The sequence below is a fragment of the Pecten maximus genome, chromosome 3 (genome assembly GCF_902652985.1).
Source record: "Pecten maximus chromosome 3, xPecMax1.1, whole genome shotgun sequence".
Lineage (NCBI taxonomy): Eukaryota > Metazoa > Mollusca > Bivalvia > Pectinida > Pectinidae > Pecten > Pecten maximus.
The window spans coordinates 47,671,123-47,689,658 of NC_047017.1; the positions used below are offsets into that span (position 1 = coordinate 47,671,123).

An 18,536-nucleotide genomic window follows, 5' to 3' on the forward strand; every position below is an offset into this window, starting at 1 on the left:
CTTGTCCTTTTTAACGGTCTCCATTGTAAATCAATATTTCCGCTTAAACAAATTTTAGTTTAAATCAAACTTTCTATTTTATATCGATATTCTCTATTGTCTTTATTTCAAATATAAATATCTTGTTATTAGAATATAGATATCTAATTCAAATATGGATATTTGTATTCATTTTAGATTACTAGTACATCGTATTCAAATACAGATACATGCATTTATGTCTGAATTGATTATAAACACAAATATTTTGAAATATGTGCAACACATATACAATGTATATTGACCATGTGTTGATAGTTTGTGTCTTGTGTGTTACCCTATACACTCCACATTTACTGGTAAGGGTTACCTTGATGGTTGAAAGAGTTACTGCTGATGTTTTGACGGAAAATGAGCCTCTTCTGCAGCATGACAAAAAAGCATGTGCCATCAGCTGAGTGAGAGATTCAATATTAAACATGATGTACAAGTCACACTGACCTCTGTCAGCTGAGTGACAGATACAATATCAAACACGACGTACACGTCACACTGACCTCTGTCAGCTGAGTGACAGATACAATATCAAACACGACGTACACGTCACACTGACCTCTGTCAGCTGAGTGACAGAGACAATATCAAACACGATGTACAAGTCACACTGATCTCTGTCAGCTGAGTGACAGATGCAATATTAGACATGATGTACAAGTCACACTGACCTCTGTCAGCTGAGTGACAGATACAATATCAAACACGACGTACAAGTCACACTGACCTCTGTCAGCTGAGTGACAGAGACAATATCAAACACGACGTACAAGTCACACTGACCTCTGTCAGCTGAGTGACAGATACAATATCAAACACGACGTACACGTCACACTGACCTCTGTCAGCTGAGTGACAGAGACAATATCAAACACGATGTACAAGTCACACTGATCTCTGTCAGCTGAGTGACAGATACAATATTAGACATGATGTACAAGTCACACTGACCTCTGTCAGCTGAGTGACAGATACAATATCAAACACGACGTACAAGTCACACTGACCTCTGTCGGCTGAGTGACAGATACAATATTTAACACGACGTACAAGTCACACTGACCTCTGTCAGCTGAGTGACAGATATAATATCAAACATGATGTACAAGTCACACTGACCTCTGTCAGCTGAGTGACAGATACAATATCAAACACGACGTACAAGTCACACTGATCTCTGTCAGCTGAGTGACAGATACAATATTTAACACGACGTACAAGTCACACTGACCTCTGTCAGCTGAGTGACAGATACAATATCAAACACGATGACAAGTCACACTGACCTCCTCTGTTAACTGAGTGACAGATACAATATCAAACACGATGTACAAGTCACACTGACCTCTGTCGGCTGAGTGACAGATATAATATCAAGCATGATGTACAAGTCACACTGACCTCCTCTGTCAGCCGAGTGACTGATACAATATCAAACACGATGTACAAGTCACACTGACCTCTGTCAGCTGAGTGACAGATACAATATCAAACACGACGTACAAGTCACACTGACCTCTGTCAGCTGAGTGACAGATATAATATCAAACATGATGTACAAGTCACACTGACCTCTGTCAGCTGAGTGACAGAGACAATATCAAACACGATGTACAAGTCACACTGACCACTGTCAGCTGAGTGACAGATACAATATTAAACATGATGTACAAGTTACACTGACCACTGTCAGCTGAGTGACAGATACAATATCAAACATGATGTACAAGTCACACTGACCACTGTCAGCTGAGTGACAGATACAATATCAAACATGATGTACAAGTCACACTGACCACTGTCAGCTGAGTGACAGATACAATATTAAACACGCTTCTGTTTACAGATCCTCCTTTGGAAAAAAAATGTCACAGACGGAAAGGAAAGCAATGATAGATAAAGAGGAAATGGATAAGATAGGTATGTTATAATAGGTATGATACGTCTGGCCAGAACTTATAATTAGAGTCACTACAATGGATAGAGAAGATGAATGTTATAGGTAAATGTTATAAAGGTATGTAAGTTTGGTCAGAACTTATAATTAGAGTCACTACAATGGATAGATAAATGTTAAAGTAGGTAGACATTCTGTTTAAATATGTTTTAAAGTTAAAAAAGATTATTGTGTAACCTGGGTACATTGTATATACTAGTCAAAATATACCGCTCGGGAAGATAGAGTGATCGGTTGAGCGTAAGATTAGGAAGCCAGAGGTCCCAGGTTCGACCCCTGGTGGAGGCATTGAAATAGATTAAATTGACCATGCTGTCCATTACAACATTTTTATTAGATAAACATGCATTTATTGTTAAAAAATCGCAGAGATGAACACTTGACTACTACTTGCAATAGAAAGGGTTGGAGATTACCGTACAGGAACATGAAAGGGCATTTGTTGCATGTCTTATAAATGTACATAAAAGGTTAGGAAGTCATAGTCGATCATTGGCTAAACTATACAATTAACTAATCATTGATTATTAAAGAATTTTGGTCAATATTTTAATTGGTACTCAACTATAATCTGCATGGTATTAATACCAGACATAACCTTATTGTTGACTAAATGTGAAAACTCCTCTGTTCATCCTTATCCTATCAAATTATTCGTGCCTGTTTTCTTCCAATAGAAATCCGAAGGTGTCAGTCAGAGTTGTATGGAAGTATTATGAGTAGAGACCCAAACTGTATGGAACTTGTGAAGAAATATGACGAGATCATCCAAAAAGAAATTAAAATATGTAAGTCATGGTGGATCATTTTCATGAAACTGTTTTTAGATTTTAGATCCATAAACAGGCAAAACAAATAACATCTAGATTTTGTATTTTGCATTGGTTTAGTTGCATTCGGGTGTTAATAATAAAACATGTGTATATTACTCACAAAATATGTTGATTTTTCCAGCATCATTTAAGAAATGTCATGGTTGAGAACCCAAGATTCATCCCTCCAGCAAAATGTCATCTCGCACTCTTACTTTTCGTTAAATTATAAGGTGTAGTTCACATATATAAATATCTACATAATATACCATTATCTAACCAATGAGGTGTGTTTGGCATAGGCGTTTTTTTAAGACTATAAACATTTTTTCCTCATCCTCACCCTGGATCCCCTAGTGCTGCTGTATATTAATGACATACAGGAACAAACTATGGTGAAAATATAGTCACTAGATTAAACACTGTAGTGCACTCCAGTGTTTACTCCAGTACACTAGTGTTAACTCCAGCACACTACAGTGTTAACTCCAGCACACTACAGTGTTAACTCCAGCACACTACAGTGTTAACTCCAGCACACTACAGTGTTAACTCCAGCACACTACAGTGTAACCCCAGCGCACTACAGTGTTAACTCCAGTACACTACAGTGTTAACTCCAGTACACTACAGTGTTAACCCCGGTACACTACAATGTTAACCCAAGCGCACTACAGTGTTAACCCCGATACATTAAAGTGTTAACTCCAGCACACTACAGTGTTAACTCCAGCACACTACAGTGTAACCCCAGCCAGTACACTACAGTGTTAACTCCAGTACACTACAGTGTTAACCCCGGTACACTACAGTGTTACCTCAGTACATTACATTGTTAACGCCGGTACACTAAATTTAAACTCCAGTACACTACAGTGTTAACTCCGGTGCACTACAGTGTTAACCCCGGTACACTAAAGTCTTAACTCCAATACACTACAGTGTTAACCCCAGCGCACTACAGTGTTAACTCCAGTGTACTACAATGTTAGCTCCAGCACACTACAGTGTTAACTCCGGTACACTTCAGTGTTAACTCCAGCACACTACAGTGTTAACTCCAGCACACTACAGTGTTAACTCCAGCACACTACAGTGTTAACTCCAGTTTACTACAGTGTTAACTCCAGTACACTACAGTGTTAACTCCGGTGCACTACAGTGTTAACCCCGGTACACTAAAGTCTTAACTCCAATACACTACAGTGTTAACCCCAGCGCACTACAGTGTTAACTCCAGTGTACTACAATGTTAGCTCCAGCACACTACAGTGTTAACTCCGGTACACTTCAGTGTTAACTCCAGCACACTACAGTGTTAACTCCAGTTTACTACAGTGTTAACTCCGGTGCACTACAGTGTTAACCCCGGTACACTAAAGTCTTAACTCCAATACACTACAGTGTTAACCCCAGCGCACTACAGTGTTAACTCCAGTGTACTACAATGTTAGCTCCAGCACACTACAGTGTTAACTCCGGTACACTTCAGTGTTAACTCCAGCACACTACAGTGTTAACTCCAGTTTACTACAGTGTTAACTCCAGCACACTACAGTGTTAACTCCAGTACACTACAGTGTTAACTCCAGTTTACTACAGTGTTAACTCCAGTACACTACAGTGTTAACTCCAGCACACTACAGTGTTAACTCCAGTACACTACAGTGTTAACTCCAGTACAATTAACTCCAGTACACTACAGTGTTAACTCCGGTACACTTCAGTGTTAACTCCAGCACACTACAGTGTTAACTCCAGTTTACTACAGTGTTAACTCCAGTACACTACAGTGTTAACTCCAGTTTACTACAGTGTTAACTCCAGTACACTACAGTGTTAACTCCAGTTTACTACAGTGTTAACTCCAGTACACTACAGTGTTAACTCCAGCACACTACAATGTTAACTCCAGTACACTACAGTGTTAACTCCAGTGTACTACAGTGTTAACTCCAGTGTACTACAGTGTTAACTCCAGTACACTACAGTGTTAACTCCAGTACACTACAATGTTAACTCCGGTACACTACGGTGTGTTCTTCACTTCACAATTATGTGATGAGATTTCTAACCTGAAGGAAGAATGTTATTGTACATGGTTAATTCATTTCAAACACATTATTTTAAATGGAAGAATAAAACCCTACTGTATGATCATCATATGAATAACACATACATATGTATCCATACTCCAGTATAACACAGTATTTTCAATATTCTCAATACATAGAAATATATATACCAGGTATGTACATTTGTATTCTGTTTAAAAAGGAAGCTTACTTCATACCTATATTTTTCAATACACATATTAATTTCTTTCATATCATCAACGATGTGGTTTCAAAATGGACCTTGAAACAAATAATAAACAGATTCGATTGCCAATTTGACAGACTTTATTTAAAGGAGTTATATCCCCTTAACTAAAACGTTTGTTTTCTGCCATTTGCGTGCAATAACTGCAACAGCTGGGGATATTAATTCCACGAATTTGCATGTTTAACAGGTGTTGGTTCGTTGTGTAGATGCGGGAGAGAAATTGAACATCATTTTATACAAGAGCCTCATCAATCAAAACCAGCGATTGACAAGATATCGGAGATGATCCGTCGTGGTGAGTGTAAATGTGGTTACGATGGTCCTGGCTATCGTAAAGATGGTGTCGTCAGACTGACTTTTGTCCACATTGCAGTCTCGTCTAACAACGTAGAACTGTTGCGACTGCTTTCATCCCATACACACTTGTTCAAACAACACACATGGCTGATGAATCTCTCCCCTATTTTTATTGCTGTGGCCCTGAAAAATGAGGAAGCAATTGATTTCCTCCTCACACAAGACATTGATATAAATGCTGTGTGTACCTCAGACCGGTTGACAGTTCTGATGCGAGCTGTGCAACACAATAAAGTGAATCTTGTGCAGCGACTTTTACAGGTTCCTGGAATTGACATTAATAAAAAGAGTCTTCGTGGAGACAACCCAGCAACGCTATCGCTACGTTCACAAAGTAAAGAGATATTTGACATGTTGATAGAGGCTGGAGCAGATATCAACATTACGGGCGGTAAAGGTGAAACAAGTCTTCTGATGAAAGCTATCGTTTACGGAATAAACTATGTTATCAAGCTGCTTGAAAAGGGAGTGAATGTTAATTACACCAATCCTCGCAACGAGACAGCTCTTCACTTCGCCGTGTACGCAGGTGAGTTAACGCTAGTTAAGTAAGATCTACACTTCGCCGTGTACGTAGGTAAGTTAACGCTAGTTAAAGTTAGATCTTCACTTCGCCGTGTACGTAGGTAAGTTAACGCTAGTTAAAGTCAGATCTACACTTCGCCGTGTACGTAGGTAAGTTAACGCTAGTTAAAGTCAGATCTACACTTCGCCGTGTACGTAGGTAAGTTAACGCTAGTTAAAGTCAGATCTACACTTCGCCGTGTACGTAGGTAAGTTAACGCTAGTTAAAGTCAGATCTACACTTCGCCGTGTACGTAGGTAAGTTAACGCTGGTTAAAGTAAGATCTACACTTCGCCGTGTACGTAGGTAAGTTAACGCTAGTTAAAGTTAGATCTTCACTTCGCCGTGTACGTAGGTAAGTTAACGCTAGTTAAAGTCAGATCTACACTTCGCCGTGTACGTAGGTAAGTTAACGCTAGTTAAAGTCAGATCTACACTTCGCCGTGTACGTAGGTAAGTTAACGCTAGTTAAAGTCAGATCTACACTTCGCCGTGTACGTAGGTAAGTTAACGCTGGTTAAAGTAAGATCTACACTTCGCCGTGTACGTAGGTAAGTTAACGCTAGTTAAAGTCAGATCTACACTTCGCCGTGTACGTAGGTAAGTTAACGCTAGTTAAAGTCAGATCTACACTTCGCCGTGTACGTAGGTAAGTTAACGCTAGTTAAAGTCAGATCTACACTTCGCCGTGTACGTAGGTAAGTTAACGCTAGGTTAAAGTAAGATCTACACTTCGCCGTGTACGTAGGTAAGTTAACGCTAGTTAAAGTCAGATCTACACTTCGCCGTGTACGTAGGTAAGTTAACGCTAGGTTAAAGTCAGATCTACACTTCGCCGTGTACGTAGGTAAGTTAACGCTGGTTAAAGTCAGATCTACACTTCGCCGTGTACGTAGGTAAGTTAACGCTGGTTAAAGTCAGATCTACACTTCGCCGTGTACGTAGGTAAGTTAACGCTGGTTAAAGTCAGATCTACACTTCGCCGTGTACGTAGGTAAGTTAACGCTGGTTAAAGTCAGATCTACACTTCGCCGTGTACGTAGGTAAGTTAACGCTGGTTAAAGTCAGATCTACACTTCGCCGTGTACGTAGGTAAGTTAACGCTGGTTAAAGTCAGATCTACACTTCGCCGTGTACGTAGGTAAGTTAACGCTGGTTAAAGTAAGATCTACCCTTCGCCGTGTACGTAGGTAAGTTAACGCTAGTTAAAGTCAGATCTACACTTCGCCGTGTACGTAGGTAAGTTAACGCTAGTTAAAGTAAGATCTACACTTCGCCGTGTACGTAGGTAAGTTAACGCTAGTTAAAGTCAGATCTACACTTCGCCGTGTACGTAGGTAAGTTAACGCTAGTTAAAGTAAGATCTACACTTCGCCGTGTACGTAGGTAAGTTAACGCTAGTTAAAGTCAGATCTACACTTCGCCGTGTACGTAGGTAAGTTAACGCTAGGTTAAAGTCAGATCTACACTTCGCCGTGTACGTAGGTAAGTTAACGCTAGTTAAAGTAGATCTACACTTCGCCGTGTACGTAGGTAAGTTAACGCTAGTTAAAGTCAGATCTACACTTCGCCGTGTACGTAGGTAAGTTAACGCTAGTTAAAGTCAGATCTACACTTCCCCGTGTACGTAGGTAAGATAACGCTAGTTAAAGTCAGATCTACACTTCGCCGTGTACGTAGGTAAGTTAACGCTAGTTAAAGTCAGATCTACACTTCGCCGTGTACGTAGGTAAGTTAACGCTAGTTAAAGTCAGATCTACACTTCGCCGTGTACGTAGGTAAGTTAACGCTAGTTAAAGTCAGATCTACACTTCGCCGTGTACGTAGGTAAGTTAACGCTGGTTAAAGTAAGATCTACACTTCGCCGTGTACGTAGGTAAGTTAACGCTAGTTAAAGTAAGATCTACACTTCGCCGTGTACGTAGGTAAGTTAACGCTAGTTAAAGTCAGATCTACACTTCGCCGTGTACGTAGGTAAGTTAACGCTAGTTAAAGTCAGATCTACACTTCGCCGTGTACGTAGGTAAGTTAACGCTAGTTAAAGTCAGATCTACACTTCGCCGTGTACGTAGGTAAGTTAACGCTAGTTAAAGTCAGATCTACACTTCGCCGTGTACGTAGGTAAGTTAACGCTAGTTAAAGTCAGATCTACACTTCGCCGTGTACGTAGGTAAGTTAACGCTAGTTAAAGTCAGATCTACACTTCGCCGTGTACGTAGGTAAGTTAACGCTAGTTAAAGTCAGATCTACACTTCGCCGTGTACGTAGGTAAGTTAACGCTGGTTAAAGTCAGATCTACACTTCGCCGTGTACGTAGGTAAGTTAACGCTGGTTAAAGTCAGATCTACACTTCGCCGTGTACGTAGGTAAGTTAACGCTGGTTAAAGTTAGATCTACACTTCGCCGTGTACGTAGGTAAGTTAACGCTAGTTAAAGTCAGATCTACACTTCGCCGTGTACGTAGGTAAGATAACGCTAGTTAAAGTCAGATCTACACTTCGCCGTGTACGTAGGTAAGTTAACGCTAGTTAAAGTCAGATCTACACTTCGCCGTGTACGTAGGTAAGTTAACGCTGGTTAAAGTCAGATCTACACTTCGCCGTGTACGTAGGTAAGTTAACGCTAGTTAAAGTCAGATCTACACTTCGCCGTGTACGTAGGTAAGTTAACGCTAGTTAAAGTCAGATCTACACTTCCCCGTGTACGTAGGTAAGTTAACGCTAGTTAAAGTCAGATCTACACTTCGCCGTGTACGTAGGTAAGTTAACGCTAGTTAAAGTCAGATCTACACTTCGCCGTGTACGTAGGTAAGTTAACGCTAGTTAGGTAAGATCTACACTTCGCCGTGTACGTAGGTAAGTTAACGCTAGTTAAAGTCAGATCTACACTTCGCCGTGTACGTAGGTAAGTTAACGCTAGTTAAAGTCAGATCTACACTTCGCCGTGTACGTAGGTAAGTTAACGCTAGTTAAAGTAAGATCTACACTTCGCCGTGTACGTAGGTAAGTTAACGCTAGTTAAAGTCAGATCTACACTTCGCCGTGTACGTAGGTAAGTTAACGCTAGGTTAAAGTCAGATCTACACTTCGCCGTGTACGTAGGTAAGTTAACGCTAGTTAAAGTCAGATCTACACTTCGCCGTGTACGTAGGTAAGTTAACGCTAGTTAAAGTCAGATCTACACTTCGCCGTGTACGTAGGTAAGTTAACGCTAGTTAAAGTCAGATCTACACTTCGCCGTGTACGTAGGTAAGTTAACGCTAGTTAAAGTCAGATCTACACTTCGCCGTGTACGTAGGTAAGTTAACGCTAGTTAAAGTCAGATCTACACTTCGCCGTGTACGTAGGTAAGTTAACGCTAGTTAAAGTCAGATCTACACTTCGCCGTGTACGTAGGTAAGTTAACGCTAGTTAAAGTTAGATCTACACTTCGCCGTGTACGTAGGTAAGTTAACGCTAGTTAAAGTCAGATCTACACTTCGCCGTGTACGTAGGTAAGTTAACGCTAGGTTAAAGTCAGATCTACACTTCGCCGTGTACGTAGGTAAGTTAACGCTAGTTAAAGTCAGATCTACACTTCGCCGTGTACGTAGGTAAGTTAACGCTAGTTAAAGTCAGATCTACACTTCGCCGTGTACGTAGGTAAGTTAACGCTAGGTTAAAGTCAGATCTACACTTCGCCGTGTACGTAGGTAAGTTAACGCTAGTTAAAGTCAGATCTACACTTCGCCGTGTACGTAGGTAAGTTAACGCTAGTTAAAGTCAGATCTACACTTCGCCGTGTACGTAGGTAAGTTAACGCTGGTTAAAGTCAGATCTACACTTCGCCGTGTACGTAGGTAAGTTAACGCTAGTTAAAGTCAGATCTACACTTCGCCGTGTACGTAGGTAAGTTAACGCTGGTTAAAGTCAGATCTACACTTCGCCGTGTACGTAGGTAAGTTAACGCTGGTTAAAGTCAGATCTACACTTCGCCGTGTACGTAGGTAAGTTAACGCTAGTTAAAGTAAGGTCTACACTTCGCCGTGTACGTAGGTAAGTTAACGCTAGTTAAAGTCAGATCTACACTTCGCCGTGTACGTAGGTAAGTTAACGCTAGGTTAAAGTCAGATCTACACTTCGCCGTGTACGTAGGTAAGTTAACGCTAGGTTAAAGTCAGATCTACACTTCGCCGTGTACGTAGGTAAGTTAACGCTGGTTAAAGTAAGATCTACACTTCGCCGTGTACGTAGGTAAGTTAACGCTAGTTAAAGTAAGATCTACACTTCGCCGTGTACGTAGGTAAGTTAACGCTAGTTAAAGTCAGATCTACACTTCGCCGTGTACGTAGGTAAGTTAACGCTGGTTAAAGTAAGATCTACCCTTCGCCGTGTACGTAGGTAAGTTAACGCTAGTTAAAGTTAGATCTACACTTCGCCGTGTACGTAGGTAAGTTAACGCTAGTTAAAGTCAGATCTACACTTCGCCGTGTACGTAGGTAAGTTAACGCTAGTTAAAGTCAGATCTACACTTCGCCGTGTACGTAGGTAAGTTAACGCTAGTTAAAGTCAGATCTACACTTCGCCGTGTACGTAGGTAAGTTAACGCTAGTTAAAGTAAGATCTACACTTCGCCGTGTACGTAGGTAAGTTAACGCTAGTTAAAGTTAGATCTACACTTCGCCGTGTACGTAGGTAAGTTAACGCTAGTTAAAGTCAGATCTACACTTCGCCGTGTACGTAGGTAAGTTAACGCTAGTTAAAGTCAGATCTACACTTCGCCGTGTACGTAGGTAAGTTAACGCTAGTTAAAGTCAGATCTACACTTCGCCGTGTACGTAGGTAAGTTAACGCTAGGTTAAAGTCAGATCTACACTTCGCCGTGTACGTAGGTAAGTTAACGCTAGTTAAAGTCAGATCTACACTTCGCCGTGTACGTAGGTAAGTTAACGCTAGTTAAAGTCAGATCTACACTTCGCCGTGTACGTAGGTAAGTTAACGCTAGTTAAAGTCAGATCTACACTTCGCCGTGTACGTAGGTAAGTTAACGCTAGTTAAAGTCAGATCTACACTTCGCCGTGTACGTAGGTAAGTTAACGCTAGTTAAAGTCAGATCTACACTTCGCCGTGTACGTAGGTAAGTTAACGCTAGTTAAAGTCAGATCTACACTTCGCCGTGTACGTAGGTAAGTTAACGCTAGTTAAAGTCAGATCTACACTTCGCCGTGTACGTAGGTAAGTTAACGCTAGTTAAAGTCAGATCTACACTTCGCCGTGTACGTAGGTAAGTTAACGCTAGTTAAAGTCAGATCTACACTTCGCCGTGTACGTAGGTAAGTTAACGCTAGTTAAAGTCAGATCTACACTTCGCCGTGTACGTAGGTAAGTTAACGCTAGTTAAAGTCAGATCTACACTTCGCCGTGTACGTAGGTAAGATAACGCTGGTTAAAGTCAGATCTACACTTCGCCGTGTACGTAGGTAAGTTAACGCTGGTTAAAGTCAGATCTACACTTCGCCGTGTACGTAGGTAAGTTAACGCTGGTTAAAGTAAGATCTACACTTCGCCGTGTACGTAGGTAAGTTAACGCTGGTTAAAGTCAGATCTACACTTCGCCGTGTACGTAGGTAAGTTAACGCTAGGTTAAAGTCAGATCTACACTTCGCCGTGTACGTAGGTAAGTTAACGCTAGTTAAAGTCAGATCTACACTTCGCCGTGTACGTAGGTAAGTTAACGCTAGTTAAAGTCAGATCTACACTTCGCCGTGTACGTAGGTAAGTTAACGCTAGTTAAAGTCAGATCTACACTTCGCCGTGTACGTAGGTAAGTTAACGCTGGTTAAAGTCAGATCTACACTTCGCCGTGTACGTAGGTAAGTTAACGCTAGTTAAAGTAGATCTACACTTCGCCGTGTACGTAGGTAAGTTAACGCTAGTTAAAGTCAGATCTACACTTCCCGTGTACGTAGGTAAGATTAACGCTAGTTAAAGTTAGATCTACACTTCGCCGTGTACGTAGGTAAGTTAACGCTAGTTAAAGTCAGATCTACACTTCCCCGTGTACGTAGGTAAGATTAACGCTAGGTTAAAGTCAGATCTACACTTCGCCGTGTACGTAGGTAAGTTAACGCTAGTTAAAGTTAGATCTACACTTCGCCGTGTACGTAGGTAAGTTAACGCTAGTTAAAGTCAGATCTACACTTCCCCGTGTACGTAGGTAAGTTAACGCTAGTTAAAGTCAGATCTACACTTCGCCGTGTACGTAGGTAAGTTAACGCTAGTTAAAGTCAGATCTACACTTCGCCGTGTACGTAGGTAAGTTAACGCTAGTTAAAGTAAGATCTACACTTCGCCGTGTACGTAGGTAAGTTAACGCTAGTTAAAGTCAGATCTACACTTCGCCGTGTACGTAGGTAAGTTAACGCTAGTTAAAGTCAGATCTACACTTCGCCGTGTACGTAGGTAAGTTAACGCTAGTTAAAGTCAGATCTACACTTCGCCGTGTACGTAGGTAAGTTAACGCTAGTTAAAGTCAGATCTACACTTCGCCGTGTACGTAGGTAAGTTAACGCTAGTTAAAGTCAGATCTACACTTCGCCGTGTACGTAGGTAAGTTAACGCTAGTTAAAGTCAGATCTACACTTCGCCGTGTACGTAGGTAAGTTAACGCTGGTTAAAGTCAGATCTACACTTCGCCGTGTACGTAGGTAAGTTAACGCTAGTTAAAGTCAGATCTACACTTCGCCGTGTACGTAGGTAAGTTAACGCTAGGTTAAAGTCAGATCTACCCTTCGCCGTGTACGTAGGTAAGTTAACGCTAGTTAAAGTCAGATCTACACTTCGCCGTGTACGTAGGTAAGTTAACGCTAGTTAAAGTCAGATCTACACTTCCCCGTGTACGTAGGTAAGTTAACGCTAGTTAAAGTCAGATCTACACTTCCCCGTGTACGTAGGTAAGATAACGCTGGTTAAAGTCAGATCTACACTTCGCCGTGTACGTAGGTAAGTTAACGCTAGTTAAAGTCAGATCTACACTTCGCCGTGTACGTAGGTAAGTTAACGCTAGTTAAAGTAAGATCTACACTTCGCCGTGTACGTAGGTAAGTTAACGCTAGTTAAAGTCAGATCTACACTTCGCCGTGTACGTAGGTAAGTTAACGCTAGTTAAAGTCAGATCTACACTTCGCCGTGTACGTAGGTAAGTTAACGCTAGTTAAAGTCAGATCTACACTTCGCCGTGTACGTAGGTAAGTTAACGCTGGTTAAAGTCAGATCTACACTTCGCCGTGTACGTAGGTAAGTTAACGCTAGTTAAAGTCAGATCTACACTTCGCCGTGTACGTAGGTAAGTTAACGCTAGTTAAAGTCAGATCTACACTTCGCCGTGTACGTAGGTAAGTTAACGCTAGTTAAAGTCAGATCTACACTTCGCCGTGTACGTAGGTAAGTTAACGCTAGTTAAAGTTAGATCTACACTTCGCCGTGTACGTAGGTAAGTTAACGCTAGTTAAGGTAAGATCTACACTTCGCCGTGTACGTAGGTAAGTTAACGCTAGTTAAAGTTAGATCTACACTTCGCCGTGTACGTAGGTAAGTTAACGCTAGTTAAAGTCAGATCTACACTTCCCCGTGTACGTAGGTAAGTTAACGCTAGTTAAAGTTAGATCTACACTTCGCCGTGTACGTAGGTGAGTTAACGCTAGTTAAAGTCAGATCTACACTTCGCCGTGTACGTAGGTAAGTTAACGCTAGTTAAAGTCAGATCTACACTTCGCCGTGTACGTAGGTAAGTTAACGCTAGTTAAAGTCAGATCTACACTTCGCCGTGTACGTAGGTAAGTTAACGCTGGTTAAAGTAAGATCTACACTTCGCCGTGTACGTAGGTAAGTTAACGCTAGTTAAAGTAGATCTACACTTCGCCGTGTACGTAGGTAAGTTAACGCTAGTTAAAGTCAGATCTACACTTCGCCGTGTACGTAGGTAAGTTAACGCTAGTTAAAGTAAGATCTACACTTCGCCGTGTACGTAGGTAAGTTAACGCTAGGTTAAAGTCAGATCTACACTTCGCCGTGTACGTAGGTAAGTTAACGCTAGTTAAAGTCAGATCTACACTTCGCCGTGTACGTAGGTAAGTTAACGCTAGTTAAAGTCAGATCTACACTTCGCCGTGTACGTAGGTAAGTTAACGCTAGTTAAAGTCAGATCTACACTTCGCCGTGTACGTAGGTAAGTTAACGCTAGTTAAAGTAAGATCTACACTTCGCCGTGTACGTAGGTAAGTTAACGCTAGTTAAAGTAAGATCTACACTTCGCCGTGTACGTAGGTAAGTTAACGCTAGTTAAAGTCAGATCTACACTTCGCCGTGTACGTAGGTAAGTTAACGCTAGTTAAAGTCAGATCTACACTTCGCCGTGTACGTAGGTAAGTTAACGCTAGTTAAAGTCAGATCTACACTTCGCCGTGTACGTAGGTAAGTTAACGCTGGTTAAAGTCAGATCTACACTTCGCCGTGTACGTAGGTAAGTTAACGCTAGTTAAAGTAAGGTCTACACTTCGCCGTGTACGTAGGTAAGTTAACGCTAGTTAAAGTCAGATCTACACTTCGCCGTGTACGTAGGTAAGTTAACGCTGGTTAAAGTCAGATCTACACTTCCCCGTGTACGTAGGTAAGATAACGCTGGTTAAAGTCAGATCTACACTTCGCCGTGTACGTAGGTAAGTTAACGCTGGTTAAAGTTAGATCTACACTTCGCCGTGTACGTAGGTAAGTTAACGCTGGTTAAAGTAAGATCTACCCTTCGCCGTGTACGTAGGTAAGTTAACGCTAGTTAAAGTCAGAGCGACACTTCGCCGTGTACGTAGGTAAGTTAACGCTGGTTAAAGTAAGATCTACCCTTCGCCGTGTACGTAGGTAAGTTAACGCTAGTTAAAGTCAGATCTACACTTCGCCGTGTACGTAGGTAAGTTAACGCTAGTTAAAGTAAGATCCACACTTCGCCGTGTACGTAGGTAAGTTAACGCTGGTTAAAGTCAGATCTACACTTCGCCGTGTACGTAGGTAAGTTAACGCTGGTTAAAGTAAGATCTACCCTTCGCCGTGTACGTAGGTAAGTTAACGCTAGTTAAAGTTAGATCTACACTTCGCCGTGTACGTAGGTAAGTTAACGCTAGTTAAAGTCAGATCTACACTTCCCCGTGTACGTAGGTAAGATAACGCTGGTTAAAGTCAGATCTACACTTCGCCGTGTACGTAGGTAAGTTAACGCTGGTTAAAGTCAGATCTACACTTCGCCGTGTATGTAGGTAAGTTAACGCTAGTTAAAGTTAGATCTACACTTCGCCGTGTACGTAGGTAAGTTAACGCTAGTTAAAGTCAGATCTACACTTCCCCGTGTACGTAGGTAAGATAACGCTGGTTAAAGTCAGATCTACACTTCGCCGTGTACGTAGGTAAGTTAACGCTAGTTAAAGTAAGATCCACACTTCGCCGTGTACGTAGGTAAGTTAACGCTAGTTAAAGTCAGATCTACACTTCGCCGTGTACGTAGGTAAGTTAACGATAGTTAAAGTCAGATCTACACTTCGCCGTGTATGTAGGTAAGATAACGCTAGTTAAAGTTAGATCTACACTTCGCCGTGTACGTAGGTAAGTTAACGCTAGTTAGGTAAGATCTACACTTCGCCGTGTACGTAGGTAAGTTAACGCTAGTTAAAGTTAGATCTACACTTCGCCGTGTACGTAGGTAAGTTAACGCTAGTTAAAGTCAGATCTACACTTCCCCGTGTACGTAGGTGAGTTAACGATAGTTAAAGTCAGATCTACACTTCGCCGTGTACGCAGGTGAGTTAACGCTAGTTAAAGTTAGATCTTCACTTCGCCGTGTACGCAGGTGAGTTAACGCTAGTTAAAGTCAGATCTACACTTCGCCGTGTACGTAGGTAAGTTAACGCTAGTTAAAGTCAGATCTACACTTCGCCGTGTACGTAGGTAAGTTAACGCTGGTCTTTTGACAGTAAATATCTTGATCCATTTAAAAACGAGGTCGCTCTTCAGAGTGAGTCAAAGGTCAAAGGCAAGGTCACTGTTACTAGGAAATAGTTTGTTCTCCCTCCAACTACTTGGCCAGGTGTGAAAACACCTCTAATAAGCTGGCCCCAGGGCTACAGGATATTTCATCGGGTGAACTTTGCATAATAGGGGATTTGTATCGTTTGCAATTGCTGTTTTCCCCAAAAATGCGACAAAAATGTCCCTTCCCGAAAAGCTGAAAGATTAAGAACAAAATTACAAAGAAAGCCTTCCTTTACTTAAACATGCTTATTTTAAAATCAATTAATTTAACGTAGCAACCAAACTAATTGATCTTCACTAAGTAAGACAGTATTATGATATATTCTGTCGAAGATTTGTAAGTTTATATATATATATATATTTTATATAAACATTAATTTATTAGTACATGTATGTATATTATTTATAAATATTTATATTTACATTTGGCGCAGCAGTCTCCCTTTGTCTCAGTGTTAATCCGGGCTGCAGATCAATCACAAAAAGGCATTTGATTTAAAGATGCTATGCTTTCCAATTAACATACAGGGAAATTGGGGAAAATACATGACGTATTCATGTAAGAAAGACAAGTTTAAGATTATGTAAATGTAGATATAACAATTGAATAGGGTGCCATTAATATTTATCTGTAATCCAGATTGCATTTAAAGTTACACTAAATGCAATCAAACAAGTGTTTAAATGTAAAATGTAGATTGCTTTATTTTTCTCCATGATACACTTCATGTAAGTTTATAAGATATATCACAATTATAGATAGTAGACATTACTATATAATTGGCTAGTATGCCTTTCAGTAGGAAAACATTAATATTTTCACAGATTAATACACAATGTCTTTACATGTAGTACATTTTTACAGGTAATGCTCATACTGTGCAAGCCTTGGTGGATGCTAATGCTGATCCAAATGTTGGAGTGAAGAGTAACCAAAGGACTCCCATAATTATTGCCGCCCTTAGGGGTTATACTGCGGCAGTGGAAGTCCTGGCTAAAGGTGGTGCAGACATCAACCTAAGCTCTGTTCCGGGGTATAATGCAGTGCATATGGCATCCTGGAATGGCTACACAGCCATGCTGAAGTCGTTGTTGGAATGTGAAGGGGTAGAACACGACAAGGTCACGTGTGACAAAAACTCTCCTCTAGGGTTGGCATGTCATAGAAACCATGCTGCGGCAGTAGAAATGCTGCTGCCACGCGGTTGTAACGTCAACAACCAAGATAAGGACAATGATACTGCCTTGTTGTATGCTACATACAATGGTATGACAGACACTGTGAGATTACTACTTCAACACGGAGCAGATCCTGACCTCTGGAATAGTACAAATGTTTCACCCCTATGGAACGCTGTATACGGAAAACACAGGGAGATTGTAAAGTTACTGCTTGGAGCAAATGTAAAATTGGAGGTGAGTAGCATTGGAACAAACCAACACTCCCACAGCAATGATCCAGTGCCACTGTTCCCGTCTCCGAAGACCACTCTATATGTAGCAGTCCGCAATGAGTGTACAGATATAGTGTACCTTCTTCTGTCGGCGGGATACAACATAAATAGAGAACAATGGCTACAAATGGAAGAATGTCCTGAATTGGAGCAACAGGCGAACATTGTAGCAATGCTGAGGAAGAAGGCTAGTCAGCCGCCTCGTTTAATTTCTATCTGTCGTAACTATTTCAGAGGGTATGGTAATCCACGAGAGTTAAAGGAACTTGTCAAAGCCCTCGATCTACCAAGATATTTGAAAAATTATTTGTTGTTGACGGAGTTATTGACTGATTCCTGTAATTGATACAAGGAGTCAGCGGTAGATGTTCGTGCCTAGTTATCAGAATAAATAAACATATCATCAAATACGCTTCTTAAATATAATTGTAAGTTTTTAAAATTCTTCCTTTCCTAAATAATTTATATGCTTTGTGAATAAAGCCTAAAAAGTTTTTCCATCACCATAATATAGTTCATCAAACAGTTTTATCTTTTGTCTATTTGTAAATTTTTTTGGATTGCATCAGTTGAAGCTGCTGATGTAAGATTTGCTTCAGAGTAATTGGCGTTTATAGAATGTTGGTAGGAATCATCCTGACCCGACTTTGACAAGTGACATACAGTGATATAGAGAGTAATCACATGACATTCAGAATGATCATGTGACATGCAGAGTGATCACATGACATACACAGTGATCACATGACACAGCTTGATTAAATGATATAGAAGTTGGTTTGAGTGACTGGGGTATGTTATTCCTTTGCCTTTTCCTTGATATTATCTTACTGAAGTACACTGCTGAAGGCCGCCAGCGGGACAAACTCTCTCACTGAAGTACACTGCTGAAGGCTGCCAGCAGGACAAACTCTCTCACTGAAGTACACTGCTGAAGGCCGCCAGCGGGACAAACTCTCTCACTGAAGTACACTGCTGAAG

At 41.0% G+C, this 18,536-nt stretch overlaps 1 protein-coding gene across 1 annotated transcript in view; it reads left to right on the plus strand.

The window, feature by feature from the left end:
* The window catches only part of LOC117322790 (ankyrin-2-like), a 39,779-nt gene extending 21,701 nt beyond the window's left edge, over nucleotides 1-18,078 (plus strand). The window contains exons 7-10 of the mRNA XM_033877734.1: nucleotides 1,880-1,953; nucleotides 2,668-2,778; nucleotides 5,315-6,013; nucleotides 16,967-18,078. Coding sequence (XP_033733625.1) covers nucleotides 1,880-1,953; nucleotides 2,668-2,778; nucleotides 5,315-6,013; nucleotides 16,967-17,901 — 1,819 coding nt within the window. The 3' untranslated portion in view covers nucleotides 17,902-18,078. The remainder of the gene's footprint in view (nucleotides 1-1,879; nucleotides 1,954-2,667; nucleotides 2,779-5,314; nucleotides 6,014-16,966) is intronic.
* Nucleotides 18,079-18,536: the final 458 nt, after the last annotated feature.